Source organism: Podarcis tiliguerta (assembly GCF_965153285.1).
Source record: "Podarcis tiliguerta genome assembly, chromosome: 5".
Taxonomy (NCBI): Eukaryota; Metazoa; Chordata; class Lepidosauria; order Squamata; family Lacertidae; genus Podarcis; species Podarcis tiliguerta.
In genome coordinates this window covers 83,462,815-83,488,950 of record NC_139538.1, presented here as the reverse complement: position 1 = coordinate 83,488,950, position 26,136 = coordinate 83,462,815, and the positions used below count along the sequence as shown (strand labels likewise).

Sequence of the window (26,136 nt, the reverse complement as noted above, 5' to 3'; positions counted from 1 at the left end):
TAGGAATAGGCTAAGTACTGTCCAGGCTAATGAGGGGACTGGGAGCAAGTACATGTGTCTTGTTTTGGAACGATAACAAAACCCTTAGGCCAAATGGTGAGGATCTCCCTGCCAAATGTAGAAAGCCTCAGTCGGCAGAAAGTTAACACTGACGCCAATCACTAGTCTACTGACTCCAATGAGTGTTACTCTAGCTGGTAATCTATGTTGAGGGGGGAGAATGGAACAGCATCCTCTTGTGCATCTTGGAAAATAGTTATGACCATTCTGCTAGGTAGGTTGTGATGCTGTTTCTTCCTGGAACTGGGGGGTGATGGTGGTGGTAAGGTTGGGATGAGCACTCATCAGTGTTGGCGCTAACCTTTAAAGTCCTAAACAGCCTCGGCTCAGTATACCTGAAGGAGCGTCTCCACCCGCATCGCTCAGCCCGGACACTGAGGTCCTCCTCCAAGGGTCTTCTGCTGGTTCCCTCACTGCAAGAAGCAAAGTTACAGGGAACCAGGCAGAGGGCCTTCTCAGTAGTAGCGCCCGCCCCGTGGAACGCCCTCCCATCAGATGTCAAGGAAATAAACAAGTATCTGACTTTTAGAAGACATCTGAAGGCAGCCCTGTTTAGGGAAGTTTTTAATGTTCGATGCTCTATTACGTTTTATATATTCTGTAAGCCACCCAGAGTGGCTGGGGAAACCCAGCCAGATGGGCGGGGTATAAATAATAAAATCATCATCATCATCATCATCATCATCATCATGGCACATTCTGCAGGTACTGCAATGCGACAGACTATAACACTGCCCTCTGTCTGCCTCATGGTTGCTCTTGCTCTGTGTTATATGTTGCTCTGAGTTATACGCAGCTTTGGTCCTGAAGGCAAAATCTTGGCTGGAAGTGTAGCGGCAGTACTTAAAATCCCCCACCCTCCTTGTAAGCTGACTTTCATTTACAGGGAAGTGAGAAAGAGGAGGCTCTGGTGGGGGGTGGCAGGGGACGACAACCCTAAAATTAAAACCTGAGGAGGTGAGCATTGCAAGAGCTTTACCTAGACTCAGTTTCTTGTCCATAGATGGAGCTGCTGAGAGTGCAGGAAGTCATCCCCCCGAAGGAAGTCTAAAGCTTTGGCTCAGCCACTACCATTCCCAAAGGATGTCCAAAGCAATCCCTAAGGAAAGCTAGGAGAGGGATGCTGATGTCCCCAGAATTTTGCTTGAAGGAAGCGAGAGCTTCATATTACGAGCGACATAGAACGAGACTTACTTCTTTTGACATTTGGTTGCATTATATATCCAACACATCCCAGGGAATATACACATTCATTATGAAGGGGGAGATGAATGGGAACAGTTGTCAGATATGTGATTAATGCCAACTCATTTTGGCATTAATGCCAACCATATACTTTTGGAATTTTTTTGGTGCGGGAGGAGCACTGAAGGGAGAAGATGGGAAAACAACTGTGTAACGGAAGAGGGTCTTAGGGACAGAATTCTGGGAGGGAACAGGAAGTTAATGACGGGTGTGAGCCACACCATGGTGCTGCGCCCAATCTTTTCACCCAGGACACAAGGAAGAGGCCGTTTGTTCTGCACTGCAAGACTGCTCACCACCAAGGAAGGTAGTGCTAGCACAGTGCAATGCCGGCCCCTGTGTCCGTTTCAGCACTTCTGCAATGAAATACCCAAGGTTCCATGCCCGGACGATAGTGCGGAGACCATGCTCTTCTTGGCCAGGGTAAGGCCATGCGGACAGCTGATCCAGCTTGGGAGACTGTTTGCCAGTTCACTCAATGTCAAAAGCTGAATTTAAGGTGCCCAACGTTCGGAACCAAGTCAAACCCTTACCAAGGGCCTCGTCTACAGCATGATCTTTTCCGTGAGAACATGGACCTTTGGAAGTGCGAGATGTCTCCCCTTCCCACCGGCCCCAGCCCCAGCCCGCCCCTTGCCCAGACATGCTATGTGAAGGGGGTGATGAGCACAAGCTGGACGTGCATGGCATGAGAATGGTGATTGCACAGGGTCACAGGCAGTTTTATGGGAGGTGCTCACCATCAAATGCACGCTGGAGCTTGACTTCCTTTTCTGGACACACCATTGAGAGGAGGAAAAAAGAAGGAAACAAAGAGATGAGAAGAGAAGCAGAGAAAATGTTGGCACTTGTGTGTCAGCACAGACCCTGCTGCCAATCATGCTCCTCCAAGAAAGGATCAAGATGGCACAAACATCTGGGCACATGGAAGGCAGAGATCATCAACCTGGCGACACGGCATTCCAAACTCAGCAGGAGGGTAAAACAAAGAAAGAATGCAGCCAATGTGACATGGGAGAAACGGAAACCGGCGATATGTTCTTCTCAAAATATTCCCAATCTAGCAAAGGATGAGGAAAGTTCTCCCGTAAACCACACACAGTTTCCATCCAAAGAAATCACACTTCTGAACTGCCTAATCAATATGGTAACGAAGGGCAATGGACAACTGGTGTGCCAGTGTGGTGTAGTGGTTTAGAGCGATAGACTCGTAATCTGGGGAACCGGGTTCGCGTCTCCGCTCCTCCACATGCAGCTGCTGGGTGACCTTGGGCCAGTCACACTTCTTTGAAGTTTCTCAGCCCCACTCACCTCACAGAGTGTTTGTTGTGGGGGAGGAAGGGAAAGGAGAATGTTAGCCGCTTTGAGACTCCTTCGGGTAGTGATAAAGGGGGATATCAAATCCAAACTCTTCTTCTTCAATCCCTTAGCCTTGGTCTTTCTGTTCAAACCTGCCCTCATCTGGTCAGGTGGCAAGCATATATTTCCTCACACAAATAAAGAATGTTGAATTCGCCTGTGCTGGGAAGGTGGCTTACAATGACAATTACAGCTGCAATTCCAAGGTATGCATAAATGCACCCACAGACTTAGAAAGCATGCTTGGGATCTTCCAGAGAAAGGAGCATTTCAGCACCCTGCCCATAGAAATCGTTTTCAGGATGAGCCGAAGAGACTGACTGAGTACATAACAACGCCCCACCCTTTTGATTCTTGTCATCAGAATCAAGGCACATGTCACTCTCTCACAGAGCACAGCCCTGGGAACTTGCACAGAAAAGAAGAAACTAGATCAGAGACACTTCCGCACAGATGCACGATGGGTCAGACAAGAAGATGTCAAGTGTGTGCTCCAACAGGAGTGCAGAGAAAAAAGGCACTTCGGCACGCTCAGCAGGAGGTGTCTGTGTGAATGGAAACAGCTAGGTTTCATCGAGTGAGACCAGAGAGTTTACGAGCCCCCTTTTTGCCTAAGCCCAACAAGAGAGAAACGTGGCATTTTCTGAAACAATTTGAGAGAAAATAATGAAGCATAAAACAAGCATGGCTGAGAATGTGCAAGGCACTTCCCAGGTACATTGGCAGGGGAGTAAGATTAAGTACCAGCCTGCAATGATTGATGGGCAAGAGAAGAAGATGAGGAAAGCCAGAGATTGCAGGAATGAAGCATGATTAGCATTGCACCATGCTTACTGCTTAAGCGACCCACCCAGATTGTGTTTCCTCTTTCCTTTCTGGCAACAATTATTACCCACATGGGGCATCAGCCACAGTCTTGTTTAGAAATCCTACTCTCAGCCCCTGCTCCCTCCCTCCGGACCAATAAAGAAACTGAGATAATTCCCTTTCCCAGCTGCCTGTTATTCAGCTTTCTGGGGGCATGTAGATATGTGTTCTGACTCTGCAGAGAAACCCACACAATGCCCACTGAATTGCACATCATATTAATTGTGCTTAAGCAATTACACATGCATTTCAAAAAGCAGGATCGTGGTGTGTGGGGATACTGCCTGATGACTGCTGCTGCTACTAAAAGGTTTACATACACAATCCTATGCATGTCTACTCAGAAGTCTCATTGATTTCCAATGGGGCTTAGTCTGTTTATTTTTTTGTGGTAGATTTTATCATTTTTTGTTGTGGTTTTGCCTTATAGTAACCTATTTGCTACGTAAGCATGGGGAGAGTGGACTTCTATTGAACAAAGCATCAATTAATTAATTGTTTGGATGGTCTCAACCCAGGCATTGCACCAAAGCTGGATGGGGCCATAAACTGTATGCACTGCAGTCTTGTTCTTAACACAGCTTGTGCCTAAGGCAATATATTGATATATTATCCAAAACCGGTTTTGCATTCCATATCATGATAATCGGTTTCATAATTTTTGACCTGGCAATGTATCGTGAATCATGATGTGCGTTAAGGCTGAGCGGCGACTGGCTTTCAACATCACAATATATCACCAGCTAAACATCGTGATATACCGATTATATCATGATGTCTGAAACAAGGATGCAATTATGTAGAGGTGAATGGAGTAACCTCCTGAAAACTGCTGCTACTTAGGGGGTTTAAACTGATACATTTTTACTTACCTTTAACATATTGTTACAACTGTTGTTTTATAGTACAGAGCAACAGGGGCAGAAGGAATCACAAGGCAAGCGATGACCATGGTTTTTCCCACATTGTGATTTTTTACATAGCACACACACACACATCGTGATTCGCGATATATCACCATGCCGAATAGTATGAAATTGTTACCACAATGTGAACTTCAAACTGGATTTGGACGATGTACCGATACCTTGCCCAGTTTGTCTGTGTGTGTGTGTGTGTGTGTGTGTGATGCAAAAATCACGATGCGAGAAAAACCATGAAGCCAGCCACTTCCTCTACATAGCTCCTTATTTTGGACATCATGATATATCAGTATATCACAATGTTTAGCTGGTGATATGTTGCGATGTTGAAAACTAGGTATTGCCCAACCCTACCCGAGGACATTGAGAACAACTTTGTGACATGAGAATTCTTCTCAGAACTGCAAGTGTATTGTCAAGGTAGAATACAAAGCCATGCAAGAGTTCAAACCTACGAGCCCTTTTAAAGCGGAGTTTCTCAAGGCATGCCGTAGTAGGTCTTCTCAAGCATGCCTTAAGGAAAAAGCAGAGCAAATAGCTTCAGTGTGACAGACCCATTACACTCGCACAAATAATCACAGAACAAGGGGAGAAGGAAGGGGAGACAGCAGGACTTTGTTCCTCATCCCACAGAAAAGTCCCTCTTAGAGGCCGCTCCACCTGATCATGAACTATTTATGCAACTTTGTGAAGAATTAGTGTCTGGATTTTATCGTTTTCTTCCTCCCACCCCGTCACTTTTTCCTTTTGTATGAAATCTATTGGATTCAAGTCTGTGGTTAGAGTTTTGTTTTGCTTTTTCATCTTTGCACAGTGCCAGAAAACACTTCAAATGCTTTACACTTAATAATGGCAGTTTAAGAGATTTTGAGTGTGGGTTTTGGGAACTGCCTAGCTAGTTCAAGTCAGTTGACATTGCCTCATATCCTCCTCATCCACCCATTTTCTGACTTCTGCTCCACATGCAGGTTCCTCTTTCTCAGTTCAGTGCATACTTACTTCAGTAAACTTGACTGGGTTCCCTGTCTCTTAGCTTCCCTATTTCCTGTGACCTCCTCCTGGCCTCAGCTTGCCACACAGGCTTCCTTCTGGCACTTGGGCCTTTGTGAGGTTTAATCGTAGGCAGACAATCTCCCCTTCCCTCAGAGAAGCTTGTGTGCAAACGTTCTGACAGCTCCATTCCATCATCAAGTTGGAAGGTTTATCAGGATCCTGCTCCATCACAACAATTATTAGTATATTATTATTTATTTATTACACCTTCACTGTTTAAGCATCCTGCATTTGCTCTCTTTGTAACTTTGAAGACACACTGGCAGACTACAATGGTAGACTACTGGTAGACTACAAGGATTTCAGTAAAAAAAAAAAAAAATGTAAATCTGTTCTTCATCTGTTTCTCCTTAACAAATATAGGAGTTCTAGACCCAAGTGTTACCTGACTTGATCCCCTGACTCAACACAGATCTCCCATATCAAAACGATCCCCTTAGCCTTAGTTTTTATTTGAAAAGGCCTCAGAAAGTCATTGCAGAGCTGCTTTCTCCCTAACATTTATGGTACGCTAATCCCCTCCCTTGATGCAGAGATTTAAGTTGACTACTCATTTTATCTTCTGTAGTCTTGTAAAACATAAAACCCCCCAATAATGTTCTTACTAAGCATCTCCTCAATTGATTTGTTCACCCTCCTCTGATTCCCTTTTTAGCTTATTCACATCCTTCTGGATGTCCAGAACAGACCACAGCAGTTCAGGGATGACATAGTGGACAGGATGGTAGGGAAACCCTGGCTTCATTTTTCCGAGTCACGCACAAAGCTCCTCTTAGGCCCAGTTACCACCTATCAACTGAACCTACTTCATGGGCTAGTTCCAAGAATAAAACACTACACATTGCCCAGCTTACAGAGAGGATGGGATACAAATGAAATAAAACACCACCAAGACTGAACTACCATTACTTAGGAAGCACAGAAAATCATGTTCCGTTGAGGAAGGAGATTCCTATACATCCCTAGGAATGATGTCTCATTGGCTGAACTGCTCCTATAGCCAAGGGATTATTTACCCTAAACTGGCTTTCGTATAAATGAAAAAGTGGGGTTTTGTCACTTACCTGTAAATTCTAATTCTTTCTAGTGGAAGGAGGTTAGCCTGACAATTGGGATGGCTCCACCTAGGAGCAGGCAGGATGAAAACTGATGGCATCATCCAGGATGAATTGGCTCCTGCGTGCCTCAACTATGCTAGAGCAGCGCCAGAAGAAGACCCCTCCATGCAGAACACAATTTCAAGAAAAGTAACCAACTATATATCTGAGAAGGCTGCCAACCATAACAGTTTAAAGCAAAACACCACAATACAGAACAGAGGTAATACCCAAAGAGTCAACGAGTCTCTCGCATGGGTGCATGACTCCAAATCAACTAAGAGTGAGGCAGACTCCCCACATTCCACCGCAAAGTGAAGGAATTTAAGCAACAAAATTCTTCCTCTGCGCATTCTGTGGGATGGTTCATGTGCATGCACCTGAACACCCTAAAAAGGTGAAAAAAGGTAAAGGACCCCTGGACGGTTAAGTCCAGTCAAAGGCAACTATGGGGTTGCGGCGCTCGTCTCTCTTTCAGGCCAAGGGAGCTGGCGTTTGTCCACTGACAGCTTTCCGGGTCATGTAGCCAGCATGACTAAACAGCTTCTGGCATAACAGACGAAAACCAGAGTGCACGGCAACGCCGTTTACCTTCCCGCTGCAGCGGTACCTATTTATCTACTTGGACTGGCGTGCTTTCAAACAGGTTGGCAGGAGCTGGGACAGAGCAACGGGAGCTCACCCCATCGCAGGCATTCGAACCGCCAATCTTCTGATTGGCAAGCCCAAGAGCAGGGGTAGGCAACCTAAGGCCCAGGGGCCGGATGCAGCCCAATCGCCTTCTCAATCTGGCCCCCGGACGGCCCGGGAATCAGCATGTTTTTACATTAGTAGAATTTGTGCTTTTATTTAAAATGCACCTCTGGGTTATTTGTGGGGGCATAGGAATTTGTCCATTATTATTTTTTTCAAAATATAGTCCGGCCCACCACATGGTCTGAGCGATGGTGGACCGGCCCACGGCTGAAAAAGGTTGCTGACTCCTGCCCAAGAGGCTCAGTGGTTTAGACCACAGCGCCACCCGCACGTGAGCTCTCCACACCTTGACTTCTGTCACTGAGGCGAGGCTAGTCTGGGTAAGCAGGAGCCCCCTCCTTCTGGATGATGTCATGAATTTCAGGAGAAGCCATCCCATCTGCCAGTGTGTCCTATCCGCACTTCAGAGAAAACCACTGCTTTTCCCCCTTTATCCTCAAATAGGGCGAATTAACTGTTTCCCCCTTCTTTGATTATTATTAATCAACACATTTCTGTATATTGCACAATGTTTATAAACATGCAATAATAGTTTTATATGTTGCTTTCAGATGTTCAGAGTGCTTCGTACAAATTCTCCTGTTACAATCCTTACAACAACCATGCTGAATTAATTGGCATTATCCTCAAGCTGAAAGTAGCTGGACTAAAGTCATGTGATGTGTTCATAGTGGATGCATCAATTCAGATTGATATTATATTGATTCATGACCCAGTCTCTTAGCTGCTTTGCAACACCAGCTCACACATCCTTTCTAATATGACATTTTAAAACTCGAATTTCTAGGTTGTCATCTCCAGCGCATCCGAGGCAGGTTTTCTCATCCCTTGCTCAACAAGTGTTGGCTTCCATGGTAAGTTACTTTTTAAGCTGCCCAGTATAGACTTATGGAAGAAAGCAGAAATAATAGATTGTGAGTAAAACTAGCTACTTTGCTTTCTCTGCAACTATACAGGATGAAGAGTAAATTTCTACAAGAGCTAAAAAGAATTTGCCAAAAGCAGATACACCTCTCTCTAGTTCATCTGAAGTATTGCAACAAGCCAGGATAAATACGTTAATGGGGTAAACTTATTCACAAGAACAGGATTAGTAACATGTGGAACAGACCCTGTTAGTATGTTATCTGTGGTGTTCAGTTCCTGGGTGTCCAAGGTATGGCAGTAGCTTCTACGTGATATGTTATTTTGGACAGCTCCTATGCCCAGATTGATAGCACATGACCCAGAGTCCTAGCTGAACAACAAAGAAATCCACAGACAAAGGGAAATTAATGGAATTCTAAGAGAAATCACACCCATGAACATCTAGTTTCCTCCCTAGAACAGTACATCACACACCATTAAATTATCTCCTCATTACTACGGAGCTTTATCCTATTCTATCTCCCTGCCTCTTTCCCCAGCAGGAGCTAAAACTACCAGCAGAGATTATAGGGGGGAAAGGCTGAAATTAATTTGGAAGCAGCATTCAGGACGGTAAATTCCACAGAAAAACTAATTATCCCAATGAAAGCGGTTCATTTGCTGCACTTGTTGTGAGATAAGCACAACCACAATTCCTTGCAGCCAACACAAATACTCACAGGAAAAGCAAACGGAGAGAATAATCAATAGTCAAGAATTCATTAGAACATCACAGGGGTATCATTTTAGGGTGATGTCTTTCACTTTGTATGGAACAGGAGCAACGCTCCTGTATCTTACATATGAGCTGTGGAGATGAAATGAAGAAAACGCTGCCAATTTAGCGGTAGCAGGATAGAGTCAAAATTGGGGAACATGTGCAAAACATGTACAGTTAGGGCAGACTTCTTCACACATGCAAGGAGCTTTGGGGTCAGAGGTTCAGGCAATTTCATGGGCAATGGGAGACATCTATCCCCAAAGAAAATGAAACTTCACTTCCCTACGCCCCCCAAAAGGAAGATGTTTCTGTAAAGCTAATTTCTGTATTTGGTTGGCTCCTCTTTTGCGCTGACCACTGATCTGATGAGTGCAAGGGTCAGAAAATCTAACAGCTGCTTTGAAAATAAGAAAAGCCTTAATTAAAAACAAACATGCAGGAGGAATTCTTCTTGTCCTTCGTTGTAGAGAAAAATATGAAATCTTGTATTAATTTATGAAGCCCTGAACAGATTAGATCCTGGGTAGCTCAGGGACTGCCTGACCCCTTACATTCCAGCTTGATCACTAGGATCATCTGCCAGCGATGTTGCTGGTTGTCCTCTGAGTCGGCAAGGACTATTTGGCAACAAGGAACCAAGCCTTTAGAGTCAGCCCTGTCCTGTGGAATACTCTGCTAGTAGAATTCAGCAGGCTTCTCCTTATTCAATTTTGAAGCACCTGCTGAAAACTTTCCTATCCCATTAGGCTTATGCAGGCAAATAAGAATACACCTTTCCACAACAGTAATCAGATTTTAACTTTTTTTGTATGGTTTTTATGGTATGGTTTTGTGTACAGTTGTTACGAACCACTTTGACATTTTCCTTATGAGTTGGTGGCTTATAAATATCTTTCATAAAAGTAATTAATAAATAAAATGTATACCCATTCTCAACAAAACCCTGATCAACTACAGAAACTGGATTACGTACTGGGTCCTAACGCTTTACCAATCTCATTTTATGGATTCTTATTCTCCAATATGTCAACATCACCGTCGTCTTCTTTTTAAGCTCCACAATGAGACACGGTGAATTCATAGAATATGAAATCTTCGATGCCACTTTATATATTTAAACATAAACTCACTCATATATCAATTCCAGAAGCTGTAGAGCAGGGCTGGGAAGACTTCAGACTTGCCAGATATTTTTATTTTTATTTTTATCATCATCATCATCATCATCATCATTATTATTATTATCATTATCATTCTGAACCCAAAGATCCACCAAACCAAAGTGAATGTCATAGCAGGTAGAATTAAAGAACGAGGGTGCCTCTGAGCATATTCTGAGCCTAGCAATTTATTTTCAGTAACAGGAAATAACCTGTTACAGTACTTTCACACATAACCTCTATTTAGCTTGTTTCTTCTCAGTGCCCTATTTTGGGTGGGAACTCATTTTGTGTTGCTATATTTAATCAGTCGGGAGTCAGAAACCCTTGCCGATCTACTGCAAAATCACCCAGGGATCTGCCACCAGATCCCAGTCTATCTTTTACACAACCCTGGCTTAGGAGAGAAAGAAAGATCAATGACACAGTAAACAGCAGAACTGAGGTGGGAAAAGTGGTGAAGACAGTCATAGGAAGAGAAGCACAGTTGTTTTCGGGTGCAGGAATGACTGTGGGCCTTTGGTCAAGGACAGCAATCCTAGTCCAACAGACTGGAAAGGAAGAGGGTGGGCTAAAATCCAAAACCTACCTTTACTCCATCAGACTTCTTGTTCAGTAAGCTTTTGGCAGCTGCGGAGAGAAATAAGAGACACAAGTAAGCTTCATTTTGTGAACGCCTGTTCCCTTGCCCTTCAACTCAGTCTTATGGGAGTGTTAGCAGAAAGTTTTCCTTGCTAATTAGGATGGCTTTAAAGGCCAAGCCATATCCATCTCAGGCTCCTGCTTGCTCAAAACAACAAATTATGCAACCTGCCTAGTATTCACACCAAAGACACTGCTTAGTAAAACAGGCCTTGAGAGCCCTTGAGGTTTGGTTTCAAATCTTTCACTTTCATTGTTTGCCCCATCCCTTCAATATTCAAAGTTAACAGTGACAATAAAAAAAGAGGGGGGGGGGAATCTCTTAAATTCCAAAAGCTGAACGTTACCCCTTGAATACAGTTGTTAAGGCTGCTTCACACAAGGCAAACTTTCTTCACGGAAGTAATCAGCACTTTTTAAAAAAAATTAAAAGTTCGAATCTCACATGTAGTTTTGTTGTGTGCAATGAATTCAAAAGCTGGCTTGACCAGCTGCAAGTTCCTGCTGCATGTACACATGGCGAAATAGACGTATGATTTCCATGCAGGAAATTTTGCCTGTGAAGTGGCTCATGCATAGATATTACCTATTAAAAAGTAATAGTCGACGGGCGTGGTCAACGCATGGGAATTCCAAGTGCTTTGACCAATCCAATCTACCAGCGGGAATCCACGTGGAATAAGAACCAGGAAAAGATGGCTCACGAGCCGCGGTGGGGAATGGGGAACAGAAGCAAGGCAGCACTGGGAGCTGCCAAGCGGGAGAACGCAAGGGAGACGACTATAAGCAAGATTCGGGCTACCTGTTTGGCCTTCAGAAAGGCAAGGCCATGTCACCTTTGTCTGAACGAACAACTAGCTTGCAGACACACGAACACGTCACACACAGGTATACATGTACTGCGGATGCATGTGTAGCAGAGGGATACAGGGCGACCCCCAATGCACACATGAGACCACCTATACATGCCCAAGGACAACAACTCAGCATATCCATTTACAACAGCAAAGCGGCATTTGCTTGCAACTTTGTGGCCAACAAATTCACTCAACAGGTGCCTACTGGCGTAAAGGAACTGCCCCACAAACTGTACACTGCAGTTGGTGAAGGGTTCTAGGGACACGGTAGGACAAATGAGTTGCAAATTTATGCTAATGCCTCTTAAAAACTGCTTAGGTCACATCCACATGAAGGTACAAGAAGAGGGTCAAGGCGAAAGCATGATGTGAAATTTCCGTGGCTGGGACCGCAGCACGGATCAAAGTCTTACAATGCAGAGAATGGCAGGCAGAGAACATTCGCTTTATCTCTAAAAGTGTGAAAATACTAGCCCTTGCGCTCACCATGAAAGCATAGTTAAGTTTCTGCTTTAAAATCCCAAGAGAGCCAAGTTCTGGGTTCTCTGGCATCTCCTACATGTTTCAAAACGGGTTGGGCTAAAAATGGGGTGGGCTTCATGAACATTTCCTTGTCCCTCCTTGTAAAACTATTTTTATATAGAAGCTAGATGGTCACCTATCAGGGGTGCTACAGCAGAAAAATCCTGCATCAGCAGTGGAATGGATTGGGTTGCCTTTGAGGTCTCGCCCAAATCTAGGATTCTAGTACAGCAAGTTAGGGAAATATAACTTGGTTGCCTTAGCCGTGTGTTCCCTCTTCTCCCCCCTTCCCTTTAGCAAGGGCTATGGGAGGAATTCATCCCCAGTGATGTCATCACATAGCCAAATCTGATTTGCTATACAGCACTGGGACATTGTTGTGTTCATTATACAGCTGGTTGGGATCATGTAGTGGTAAGGTAGCACATACTGGGGCTGTATACAGGTACGAAATAGACTTTGCAGAGGCCACTGAGGTAGTGGCGGTGGCAGGGTTTCTGTTAGAGGAACTCATTGAACTCCCTAAAGCCCACGTTTTGCATAAAACAAATGTAACTCATGGCAATTTGGCCCAGAACTGCACTCAACACAGTTATTGTGTGCCTAAGGAGGTTTTAAACCCAAGACTTGGACAGAAATATTATGCAACCCACATATTAGGCTAAGGAAATCTGACCAATCAGCAGGGTTAAGATCTCCTGCTTGCTGAATTTGGAATTTAAACCCTGAATCCCAGATTATCCTGAATATGGGCAGGTTTGTATGGAAGTTGAAATTCCTCTGAAATGTTGTGCCCACCTTGAAAACAAACGAACAAAAAAATGGAGGTGTTTTTGCTTTCTTGAGTTAAAAAAATGCAGAAACAAAAATGAAACAAAAAACTTCTGACTTTCTATACACAAGTAAAAAAATAAAAATAAAAGACTCAGCTACCACCACCCTCATAAACTGCATTCATAGACACTTGGAAGTTTCACTTGCCCCAAAGGCATACTATCTCAAGTTTCTCCAAGAACTCCTCTACATTTCATGGGAAATTCAGGGCTACAAATGAACAGAGGGAACTCTGTTAACTGCCTTAGTTAACAGCGGAGTCAGCATGAAGGAGACATCACCTATATGAATCTAATGAGGCCTACTGCACGGACTGAAATCAATTTTTTACCCTTGTGTAATTAGTCCTGACTCCACTCTATGAAACTGGTGCTTCATGCTTGGAATTTATTTTTTACAGTTTATAACTGCAGCGCACAAAAACTCTGCTGCGGGCTGGATGACAAGGTGCTCAAGCACATTTCTGAAAGTGTCAGAAATTTCATATCGATCTCTCCCCACCTGTGAAGTTATCATATTGGGGGGAAAGGCAGTGGTCAGTTGTACTGAATACAGAGACAAATTCCTCTCTGAGTAGTCTTTCCAGGCTAAAGAGGTGGGGTGGCGGTTACTCAACTACAGCCTGTGTCATTTGCAATATGGATAGCATAGCTGCCATGGAAAACCACTTTGACGTGAGCACTTTCCACACAAGCTGCTCTGTCCACGGGATGCGTTGCTTACACTGGCTTTGCAACAACAAACAGCATGGTGCCTTGCTTATGCAGAAGTGGGTTTGAGGTTCTATCACGCCACCAGCAGAACATACGAAACAGGTCTCGACAAGAGGAGAGTTAAAAGCAAAAAGAGATACTATACACCACATGGAACACCCAAGTGGACATACATCGAGTTAGGCCACAAAATTTTGATGTGTGAGTTCTAGTTTGGTCTGGAACAGAAGACAATGTGGAGGAGGGGGTGGGAACCAAGGGAGAGGTAACAGGAAAACACAGTGCTTCTTATTGGAATTTGCTTCCATCCCTGGGGGAAATGCAGGACAAAGGTTTAAGAAATAAGAAGAGTGAAAGAGTAAGCAAGCTGCGTAGCTACACAGAACTTACGGCTTTGTTCTGCATAACCCACTTTAAACAATGGAAATCACAAACCAAGAAAGGGCACTTCCTTACCTGTCTCGTATCTTCCTTTTGGCCCTGTCAGAAATTATACCCCACCACCACACAGAAAGCAGGGAAGTATTGCATGGTTCTAGAGCACTTGGAGCTACCTTAAGGTGATAGGTATCACAAATTCCTCAATTCCTGGAAAAAAACTATGCCCATAATTGCTTGGAGAAGGATGGGGGGGGGCGGGGGGAGGGGATAGGAAGAGCAGCAAATGTCACAGACCGTCACAGATTGTGAACAGGCTACAAAATGCATTTAGTTAATTGCCCACTCACCCCGAAACTCTTAACACGGAAATAAGTAGTCTGCGTTTATAGTGGGGCTAGAAAAATAGCTGGGTAGGAGAAGCAGTGGGAATAAACTTTCTATGCAACTACTGTGCACTGCGAAGAGATGCAAAGGACAGCCAGGAAGCCTGGTAATGCTAGCTTGAGCACAATTGTGGAAATCTGCTCACATCCTGACCCTAATGAATGTTCCACAGTTCACATGCTTCACCCACACAGCCCCAGAAAAAAAATAATCCAGTTACTGGCCCAGAACTGCAGGAAGAGAAAAATTTGCTACTCATTTAATGCTCATGCAGTAGAAGATGGTTGGGGGGAGACTTTTATAAATTAATTTACAACAGGGTGACAAGAGCAGACATCCCAAGCAGACAAGACAAGACAAAGATGCATGTTTGCTCAGAGCTGTGGCCTGCAGGTGTCAGCCGACACACTGGAAATGCAGAGGTAGGATTCCCACAGATGAAGCACCACACACAGGCACAAGACATGGTTTAAGATGACTCCAAAAAAACAAAAGCACAGGGCACAATACACAACTCAGCACAAGACGACAGCAGGGACGACCCCAGGAAAACTGCCTGGGAGGTCCCTTTCAGGTAAAGAAATGTTTTTGCATCCATGCTCTGCAGATTCCCAGACATGGGACACATTGCCATCCACTCTTGACCCCTCTCAACCCTTCCCCATGTGATGTAGGTCAGGTTCTGCTTTGAAAAACTATTTTAACATTAAAAATATATATATATTAAAATGCTTACTCACAATTTTAGCACAGGGTTGAGTGACCCAGAGTTTGCAGACTCTGCTAAACTTGATGTCACGAAAGCATGTATGTGAAAAATTCTGTAGCCGCAATGAAAGCAAGAGCCCCAAATTTCTAATCTTTATGATCCCTAAATCTGTCTCATCTAAGAGAGTCTGATACGGGTTTCATTTTTTTTTAAAATTAATAGTATATTTAATGATGCCTGAAGTTCTCTGCTGGTATCAATTTTGGGAACAGTTTCCCTTCCCCAAAGGACAACGTATATATTATCTGGCGGGCTGATCATACTGGTTTTAAACTAATGGGCAGAGAGAGAAAATGGGAAGCCTTCATGGTTGCAGAAATAACTTGGTATATAATGACAAAACATTTTCCAAGCAGTCCCGGAGGGACTGATGAATTCCTCCGCCTTCTCCTCTTGTTTAATTCATGGGAAATTACCAGTTAGTCTGCAAGCCTGAGTGCCAACAACAGAGGCAAGAGAAATAAACTTTGCCAGTGTCACAGCAAAGCAGAGGGAAGGCCCATTTTATGGGGCACAGAGGCTGTCCCCCACTTCCTCTCATTTCCTTGCCTGCACACTCCTGGATCTTAGGCATCATCCCACCTAAGGCACATTGACTAAAACATACAGTGAAATTGGGTAGTTACTTTTGCTAGGTAAAAGACCTGGTTCCTTTCTTGAAGTATTTATCACCAATCACTCACAAAAAGCACAACCCTACTCCCCACCCACCAAACTCTGTGGCAGGAACACTGGATCGCGAGAAGTCTAAATTCTGCAATGTGATTTGTATTTTTATGTATATATATATATATATATTGCATGAAACACCACACGCATAGTGCACCCAGAAACAAGCATGCAAATTAAGTAGAACAAATAGGGATCTGTGAGGAACTTGTGGGGGAGTAGGGCACAGTGAGGATGACTTCCCTCCCCCTTCCTTCCGTCCCCCACCCTGCAAGTTCCTCAGCTGACAGGCATGAGGCCTCTGAAAGACTATTGCTATGTCCCAAGAAGCTCAAGGGATGTGGTCCCAGGCATTTTGAGGGCTCCATGGAGCCTAGCAGGGAAGGAGAGTCTGACACTTCAGCCTGAAAGTCCTTAGGTCCACTTCTGCCCCTGTTTACGTGAAGGCTTGGCTTCAGCTCAGCAGATTCATTCATTCTGAGCCTAAGGCACTGTCAGTGTAATGGGTTTGGGGCTCAGGTTTGGCTGAACATTAATCCTTAGCTGCCTGAAGACTTGTGTCTGCACACTGCTCTCTGCTGTTGGGGATTTTAGTGGAAGAGGGCACAAACCTCAGATGGCATTAGTCCTGGAGGTGTAGGAAGTTCCCCTTCAGGTTCAACATCCATGTTGGTGATCTCCTCCACTGTAAGAGGCCCTTTTTCTGGTGCTATTTGCTTCCCCCTTTGCATTCAAACCCACAGGTGCTCCAAACAGATGGTTCGGAACCACAATTTTTGAACTACAGAATGTAACTTTTCTAAGCTACTGAAAGCTATTGCTTGATACCCAACCATGTGGATGAACTGCAAGACAACCCTGTATCTCCTCTTCCTGTAACGTGACAGGCCACTTTGCTAGGAACAAGCTTCGTTATACAACAGCATCCCCACCCTTGCCAAGCCAGTTTGGTGGCATATTTAGTCCCCTCACTCTAAGATACACTCACCTTCTGAAATCCCCTTCAAACAGCAGGCACTGGCAACCCCACATCCGACCAATCCCTGCCTCCAAATCTCATGTGCTGATTCATTGCAGGACTGGGTTAAGAACCCAACATGCATACTTTGTTAGTAGACTTAAAATCCATGTGGTTATGGTTCTTGGTTAGATGGATACCTTAGTAAATGCCCATTTCTCAGCCAGCAAGCATGGATGGCTTCTCACTGGGTTCACAAACACTGGCATGCTGGTTTTAACTGGTTGTGGAGTTGGTGGAGGGTAGGCAGATAGGTAACTCTAGGTTCAGGCACTCAGGATATACGACTCATGCCACATACCTTGCTCAGCCAGGCCGGCAGCACTCATGGCGGCCGAAGCAGGGGCGGAGCTCTGCCTGCCAACTGATTGGACACAATCATTCAGTGGGAGGAGCCATAATGAAGCAAAAAGGCCCAACAGCAACGAGAGAGCAAGGTGCAAGTAAATTAGTTTTGAAAGGAAAAGTAGGAAGAAAGAAAGGATCGAAGAAGGGAAACACACTATTACAGGGGGTAAAAAAAAAGGTAATCGATTCCCCTTAAAACATTAAGAAAGAACTACAGAATCCAGCACAGAGGGTTGGACGTCAGGAACGGCGTTCAGAAAATGGCAGGATTTAGCTGTAAACAGTGTTTATAAAACAGGCTCTCAGATACAGAGTTCTGGGGTGACAAAGTCAAAGAAGAGGGACATTAACATCAAAGAGGCAGTAATAAAGGCTTTGGGGGGGAGGGGGAGGAGTCGGAGGGTGCTAAACACTTGTATCCAAACGTCATTGCAACATCTTCTATTATGAAAGATCAAATTGTGAGAATTTTCCCCCAAAAAACCATACACTCAATACGTCTGGGTTCATAGACACCATAGCATCTTCAGCCACTATGTGCCAAACATGTGTTCAGTAAAAAAAAATAGTAAGTTCAGAAGCTGCTAGAACGGCTTGAAATTCTTCAAAACTATTATCTCAAGAGGATTCTAGGCCTTCCTCAAGGAACCCCAGCAGCTCTCTTGAGGGTGGAGGTTGGATTACCCTCTGTGTCTGCCAGGGCCCACTTAAGATTCCTACGATTTTACATCAAACTTGCAAATACCACAAACACCTTATTGGCCAAACAAGCCTTTGTATCTCTTCAAAAGAATACCACTTGGCGTCAAAACCTATCTGAGATCCTGGTTAGATACACCCTACCGGAGTTTAACACCCTCAAACTGTGGAGCCCAGACAAAGTTCGGGAATGGATCCTGGAGAGAGACGCTCTGTTAGATATCACAAAAATTCAGAACCCAGGGTCCTCCCACTGGCTTCCCCGACTGAAAACAGTCAAAACCTGTGCCAATTATTTGGCGAATATCACCAATCCCACCCTTCGGAGAGCCTTCACCATGGCCCGTTTTCAAACCATTCCTACGGCCTATCTGACAGGCAGATATGCAAAAATTCCAGCAGAGCAACGTATATGTCTTTGTCATATGAGAACCCAAGAGGATCTCACACATTACATGTTGTATTGTCCCATCTATTCGGCCTTCCGGGATGCGATGTTACAAACTATTCCCAAATCAATAGTCAACTCTGAGGACCAAGTAAAGTTTTTACTGGTGGACGCTGATCCACGGATTTCTCACGTGGTAGCGGTCTTTGTGGTGAAGGCTATGAAAACTAGGGTACGGTTCCTGGACGAAACGGTGAGGTCCCTCCCATTGTTTTCCTAACCTGTTGCTGTATCTTCTTTCCTGAATGGTGGGGGTTTTTGGGTAGTCTCCTTGCTGGGATAGCTTGGCATGAATTTTAGCTTACTTTTATAATCTTATTGTTATCTTTTAATAATGCTTTATGGTATTTTGTGTAAAGGCATGGACCTCACAAATTTAATAATAAACAATAAAACATATATAGTAAGTTCAGTAATAGGGAAATCAACATCCTTTGCACGGGAAGTACAGACATGGTGTGAGCTGTAGTTTATTAGGAACATTTTCCAGAGTAGCATTTCTCACAGCTCTCCAGAGTGGGAAGATGGTAGTTTGTCTCTTCAGCACTCAAGGTTCTTAAGCATCCCCTCCCAAACTGAAATGCACTGGGAGGGTCTGGATACTTCCCTTCCAAGAGTTCTGATACACATTTACTGAGTTTTCTCATAGGCCTGGTTCACACAAAACAGTAAGGCAAAATTCTGACTTACTAGGGCTGCACACTTTGCAGCCTCCTCAGTCCTTTTTACTGCTCCAATGTGCTGAGTTAAGCCAAGGTTTTGCTTTGTGTGTTGTCTGAAACAAGGCTTGTGGTTAAGCTCTTTTCATTAGCCACGAGCTGCAGCCAAGTTCTGTTCTTGGCTACAGCTTGTGGTTAGGGAGGAGACAGCTTAGCCATGAGCCTGGGTTTGGATGACACATTAAGCCAAACCTTAGCTTAGCTCAGCGGGAGCAAAAAGGATCATGAAAGAGCCGAGCGGCTGTCAGCCCACACATCTGTGCAGCCATTGCAAGACATAGCATGCAGTATTAAAACCACCTTCCTAATAAAATGGTCAATGAGAAAACCAAGTTAAGATCTGGTTAAACCACCCGGATGATATCAAACAAAACGGAAGAAGAAAGTATGGAATTCTACGCCGCCACTCAGAAAAGAGACCAACGGAGTATTTGGGTGTCTTAGTGGATCTTCAGGAAGGGCAAATGTCCACCTAAAAGCAAGACAGGATAGTAAAACATGCCTGAGAACAGGGACTTATGGGGGGGGGGGGGAGAAGAGGATGTAGCAGCACCATTTTCTAAGTCAGAGCTTTCCAAACTTTTCATGCTGGTGACACACTTCTTAGACACACATCGTTTTGTGACAGAGTAATTAAGTTTTACTAGCAAACTGGAGGTTAAACTAACCCCTTTCCAGCCCCGGGAAGAGTGTGGGGTGCATTTGCGTAACACACCTACACACTGCAGCCGACACACTAACGTGTCGCGACACACAGTTTGGAAAACTCTGCTCTAAGTGAGGCAGGCAACCCCCGGCAGCCTTTTCGTTAAGTTATAGGAAAGACCAGACCTCATTCTTCCTCAAAGTGAAAACTAAGCAGATAAGCTCTTCAGGAACCCGCTGAGAAGAAGACTACAGCATTAATACAATACATTTAAAGTATTCAAGGCACTTTGCAGATGTTATCTCAGTGATCCTTACAAAAGCCATGTAAAATCAGGAAGTATTAGCTCCTTGAGTGCAAAGGATTGAATCGTGCCTGAGGGCATCTAGTGAGTTTGTGGCTGAGGTGAGATTTGAAATGGGGAACCTGGTGCTCACATCTCAAGATCTCAGCTACTTTATACCAGTCTGCAAAAGGAAGAGAGATATAGAGAATGGATAGCAGGTTCAGTAAATTAAGACTAGTCACCTTCCCAAATCTAATCCTCCTGCCTTGCATATTCAGAAGACTAATGAGTTAGTCAATAGTTCGTTCGCTATCTTGCCCAACATTTTATATCTGCATTTATTTGAGTGTGTGCTCTCTCTCTCTCTCTCTCTCTCACACACACACACACACACACACAAATTCAGTGTCATAGGTCCAGTCTCACGGGTGGTTCACATTTGCAGATTAATTACTTGAAGACTGGAGCATCAAGAAATCACAGAATCGTAGAGTTGGAAGGGACCCCAAGCCCCATCTAGTCGAACCCCCTGCAATGCAGAAATCTCAGCTAAAGCATCCATGACAGGTGGCCATCTGAATCTTGAGCCAGTCTTTAGGTGTGACCCTTGAGCCTATTTAATCAAGTGAGGGCAAGAAGCAGCGCCCTCACTCTGATTTGGCTGCCATATAACCACCATATTCCATTGGCTGCATGATGAGGTGTCACTGTTGCAATGTCCAGGCTGGCTAGGATCTCTTTCATTCTCCGCTCTGTAAAAGAGCTAAAGCTTCAGATCAGAGGGAGAAGTACTGGTGGCCAACAGTTTAGAACCAAAATACATGGTTTGAAATACAAAAGAGGGATTGGGGGAAAGGGGAGGGGGAAGAGAGAAGGGTTTCACACAAAATACTTGCTTAAATTATTACTACTACTACTACTACTACTACTACTACTACTACTCTGGGAGGTTTTTAACACTTGATGTTTTTATTATGTTTTTAGATATGCTGTAAGCCAGATGGGCAGGGTATAATAATAATAATAATAATAATAATAATAATAATAATAATAATAATAATAATAATTGTTGTTGTTGTTTAGTCGTTTAGTCGTGTCCGACTCTTCGTGACCCCATGGACCAGAGCACACCAGGCACTCCTGTCTTCCACTGCCTCCCACAGTTTGGTCAAACTCATGCTGGTAGCTTCAAAGACACTATCCAACCATCCTCTGTCGTCCCCTTCTCCTTGTGCCCTCCATCTTTCCCAACATTATTACTATTAACTTGTTGAGTGGGTGCGTGTGTACACACACACAAACATGGGTGGCATCCAACTGTGTCCACTCACGAGCAAATAAGACTCTCCCTTGTGCAATGGGACTTGGCCTTCCTCTCCACCCTGGAACACACCCAGAATCTGCTCTGGAGGGGGACTAGATTTTTATATTTTTATTTTTTGGAGCAGGGATTGGTGAGGGGCTGTACCAGGGAGATGATGATTAGGTCCACTTGAGTGACACTGAATATCATAAAAGTGAAGCAAGGTTTTATGAAACCTTTCCCCTCTCCCCTGCATTATCATTAACGAACATCCAGCACCAAAGTAAACTGAACCAAGGTGTGGTGCCAGAAACTATGCTCAGCGGGGAGCCTCAGTCAGCCTTGCCTCCATTAAATATATTTGTATGACACATACACCTGCAAATGTATTTGTCACATCCACACTTCGCAACTGTACCTCTAGAAAACCATTTCAGGTATGGTCTGTCGTGCATCTTGCATACGTAGCACACCTCACCCTGCACATATAATGAATGGTAAAAACAATGTGATGAAGGGAAAGTACTTGGAAGCAATACTGGTACCCATGGTCAACAGCTGTATTATGGTACTGAACTTTTATGAAGGATCTAAAGATGGTTATCACCTCCCTCCCACTGTGCTAACCTCTGAGCTGTTGGTTCTAATCCTTTGCCAGTCTGGTGCCAGCCAGATGTTTTAGGCTACAACTCCCACCACAGCCCCAGTCCGAAACATCTGGAAGGTACCAGGTTGGGGAAAGCTTTTCAATACAAGTTCAAGGACCATAAATATCTTTGAAGCCACAAAGCCACTCTTCTAGAGAAGAGTCATCAATGCTTTAAACAGAGCTGTGTTTTCTCCGAACGTAACTAAATTCAGGGGTGGAAACTTGCTTTTTAAAAAGGCGAAACAGGAAAAATCTTTAATTCTCAGGAAGTTGTATTGTACAACCACTGCGGTTAGCAGAAGAGGGAGAGATTGATGAATCATAGAATTGTAGAGTTGGAAGGGACCCTGAAGGTCATCCAGTCCAACCTCCAGCAATGCAGGAATCTTTTGCCCAACGTGGCGCTTGAACCCATGGACCTGAGATGAGGAGTCTCATGCTCTACCAACTGAGACGGGGGCAAAGACCAACACCTCAAAGCTTGCTCCAGGTGAAGACCCCACCCCACCCTCCTCAAAACTAGACAGTTGACCACCAAATGCCCTGTGAGGATAATTTCGGGGGGGGGGGCAGGCAACTAATACATCAGTCTGCTCCAGTTGACCTGTACCACATTCCACATTGTCTACCACCAGTTGCCCTATGGGAAGGATTCTGACACACTGTCATATTTTATTATTTCTTGGAAGGAATTCTATCCTGAATTGTAAACAATTGCAATGAATTGTAATAAAATAAACAATTGCAATAAATTGTAATGAAATAACTTTTCTGCTCTCCAGCAGAATCATGGTTTATGCACAGCCCTGGCACTAAATGAAACACAGAAATGAGAAGTTCCTGCAAATTCTACTTGATTACTTTCAAATATATGTATGTAGAAACTCCAGTTTTCACTGGGAAATATCAGACACGCTGAGGCTATCCAATAAGCAGAGTACACGAGCACTTAATGAAAAAACAGAAAGCTCTACAGTCAGCATGGGGGGGGGGGCTGGGCGGGAATGCTATGCTTGATCGTTTCTTCAGCTTGTATGGATGAAGTCACAGAAACAAGGATTTGTCAGGATTCTGTGTCGTGAAGGTAAAACAGGACAAAAACAGCTGTCATTTCAAAATCCACGAGACCCAAGAGATAGAACTGGAGACAGGAAAGAAAAAATAAATAGCAGTTAACCTGTAGATTTACCCTTTGGTGCGGTGGTTAAAGTAGCTCCTCCTTAGTATCTCAGTTTGGCCACACTGATTAAATCCACATATATGGGTCCAAGCCAAATCAAAACAGTAATCAGAAGCCGAATTCTAAAAGCAAGCCCCTTCCGTATTCATCCGCTGGAGGGGGTCAAGAGAGCCCTGTTGTGCCTCAATGGCAGCACTGTCTCTGTTTTGCAAAAAACTAAGTGCTGATCTATATATACACAGAGAGCGAGCGAGCGCAGAATGAAGTGGAAACCAAGTGGTACAGTCCCACAGCGGAACTGTAGCTTTCGGAAAAAGGGCTGTGCTCCCTCGTTTTCTGGGGGTTCACATGCCAGTGGTGGGCAGGGAAAGAGGCAAAAATGGGAGGAGCAATGGAGGAAGCTTTTACCCTTGAACAGTGGGCTGCATTCCATACGAAAGTCAGAGGTCTCTACACACACTCCTCTCATTCCATCCACTTACACATCTATTGAATTTGACAGCAAACCATGGTCACGTATTCTGAACCAGCTCAACACCACTTGCATCCCACAGCAGGTCCTGAGTACAATTTAGGATGGAGGGTCACATGCCAGCCACGGGTGGGGCAAGAGGCAAAAGAGGCTGGTCCTGTTAGGTTTATCAGGACAAGAAAGCATGTTTGGCTTTGCTGACTTCTGAAGGTTGTAAACGAAGCACTTGCAACTGAAGCTGCAACATGCTAGAGAATGTGTTCAGAAAGGACTCGTAACGGTGTCCTACATGCCAGGTAATGAAATTCCTGCTGATTTATTGTCTAAGGTTGTTCCGAAGGATCAACACTGTACCTGTGTACAGAAATTGGGTTTGTAATGAGATTGTACTGACACGCTGCCCAGTGGTGTTCACAGAAAGGGGGAGGATGTTAGTTTCTGTTCTTATCACTGTGCAGCTGCCTGGAGTCACAGGACTCTGTTTACATTCCAGAAACCTTCCAGGCTGTTGGAAGTCTCATGGGAAAGGAGACAGGATGTGACGTTAGTGGTTTCCTGTTTCCTTTGTTCAGTTGTTCTCTGCTTTCATAGAGAGAGGATGTCTTTTCTGTCTCCGTAGCTTAGAAATAAAACTCTTTACAATGTAGCCCAAACCTCTTGTCTCTTTCCTGTGCTGGAAACTCTGCTGGAGAATGTGCCTTGGAGCCTTATCAAAGGCTCAGGTCATTAAACATGTCGGGAGGCGATTCCGAAGACTCAGGGGAAGAAAATGAGCTTTATCAGCTTGGCTGAGCAGAGATCCCGACAGGTCCAACAAATACAAAAATTTAACTTTCTGCAGCAGGCTGGTTGCTACACAAGCTCATGTACCCTTTTCTCCATTGTCCTTCCAGGCAGGCAAGAGGCATTATCAAAGCTTAAAGGATGTGTTCCACCTAGGCAGAAGTGCTCTGGAAGGGTGTAGACCAGGGTCACGGCCTGGCGAGAGTCTCAAAGGCCAGACAGATAGCACTGGAGGGACACATTCTGCCCCTTAGCCTGAGGCTTCCCACCCCACATTTTGGAATGTTCCCCCAACACACACACACCCAATACTTCCAGCAAGCAAAACAAAAAAATAGAGGACACCAGAATAAAAAGTTATTGTGTTATTCTGCTACTTTTATTGCTATGCTCTGTATTATTTTTTATTATGCTCCCTAAATTATGTTCTCAATGTTGGGATCTTTGGATAAAGGGCGGTATATAAATCAAATAAATAATAATAATAGTCCAGCCTGCTGCATTGTTTGATATTTCTACATACTGGGCTTTCGTTACAGACAGAAACAAACGAACAAAAAATAAGATCCACTACTACCATCCACCCTATCACAAAGCAGCATAAAAAGGCCCGAAAGGATGAGCTGTTGCGGCAAGAACGAATTTTTTTATATATATTTCAAATCTCTGTGTAGGAATATGCCATCTTTTTGCCCCTAGTTTCTCTCTATCATATCTTCAAGACTGTAAAGACTTTGTCTCTTGTCAGCCAAACTTCCACGTATGGAGTGCGGAACTGCAGAACTGACTCGGACAGGAAATGGACTGATTTGGCCATCCATAATTCAGTAACTAGTGGGAAAGTAGGACAACCTTCCTGACCAACCCACACAATAAACCAAAGGAGAGTCTCCTGTTAAAGGATGGCCAGACACTGCAGATTTTGCTACAGGTCCTACTTAGAAATAACCAATTCCCTTTGTGCGAAGTCCAATAGTTCTTCAGGTCAACGATTCAATTAAGCTTTGCAGGATATCCAGCTTTGCAATTAAAGCTGCCCTTCTAATCCTCTTGCTTTGGTGTCTAGCAGGTTCTTCCATTGAGACCGAGCACACCAAAAACAAACACCCTCAATGCATTTGCTGCTGGAAATACCAATTTAAACTCTGTTGCCATGTTAACCCAACATGAGGACTCTTTAGGCAAGACTACAACATGACAAATAGCAATCCTTTGAGCTACAGCACCAGCACTGTTGCAAGATCAAGCCAGAATGAGCGGTTCCAGCTTGAAATACAGAGGGGTAGAAAGGGGTCTGCAACTGAGGGGAGTTGGTAAATTGGGAGGCTTGGCAAATGGGTGGCAAGCAGCAGCACTGCTTTTTTTGAGGGTGTGAGAATTAACCCTGTTGTCATGGTCAGAAGTTTGGTGAAGTTAAGCTGGTACACCACCTACATCAACATTGTTATTGTTGTTGTTACTACTACCCCACCTATCTGGCTGGATTGCATTGGACTACTGTAATATGACCTACGTGGAGTCTCCCTTGATGCAGAATGCTGTGGCCAGGTTGAATGGAGGTCGTGTTATTAACAATCCCTGAACAACTGGGGACCACTTTATCTTTCATGTTGTTACTGATAATGATTAAAAAATGTTTAGAGGTACTCTCATTTTCCTACTCATAT

The 26,136-nt window shown here is 44.2% G+C and overlaps 1 protein-coding gene across 36 annotated transcripts in view; it reads right to left on the bottom strand.

Annotated features, from left to right (window-relative positions):
- CAMK2G (calcium/calmodulin dependent protein kinase II gamma) overlaps window positions 1-26,136 on the bottom strand; it is a 159,317-nt gene that overhangs the window by 22,739 nt on the left and 110,442 nt on the right. For 12 of the 36 annotated variants that reach the window (XM_083440413.1, XM_083440402.1, XM_083440396.1 and 9 more), the window contains exon 13: window positions 10,737-10,777. In XM_083440413.1, coding sequence (XP_083296539.1) covers window positions 10,737-10,777 — 41 coding nt within the window. Of the gene's footprint in view, window positions 1-2,045; window positions 2,079-10,736; window positions 10,778-17,237; window positions 17,301-26,136 lie in introns of all 36 variants that reach the window. The other 24 variants (XM_083440412.1, XM_083440392.1, XM_083440403.1 and 21 more) reach the window with 3 other exon arrangements.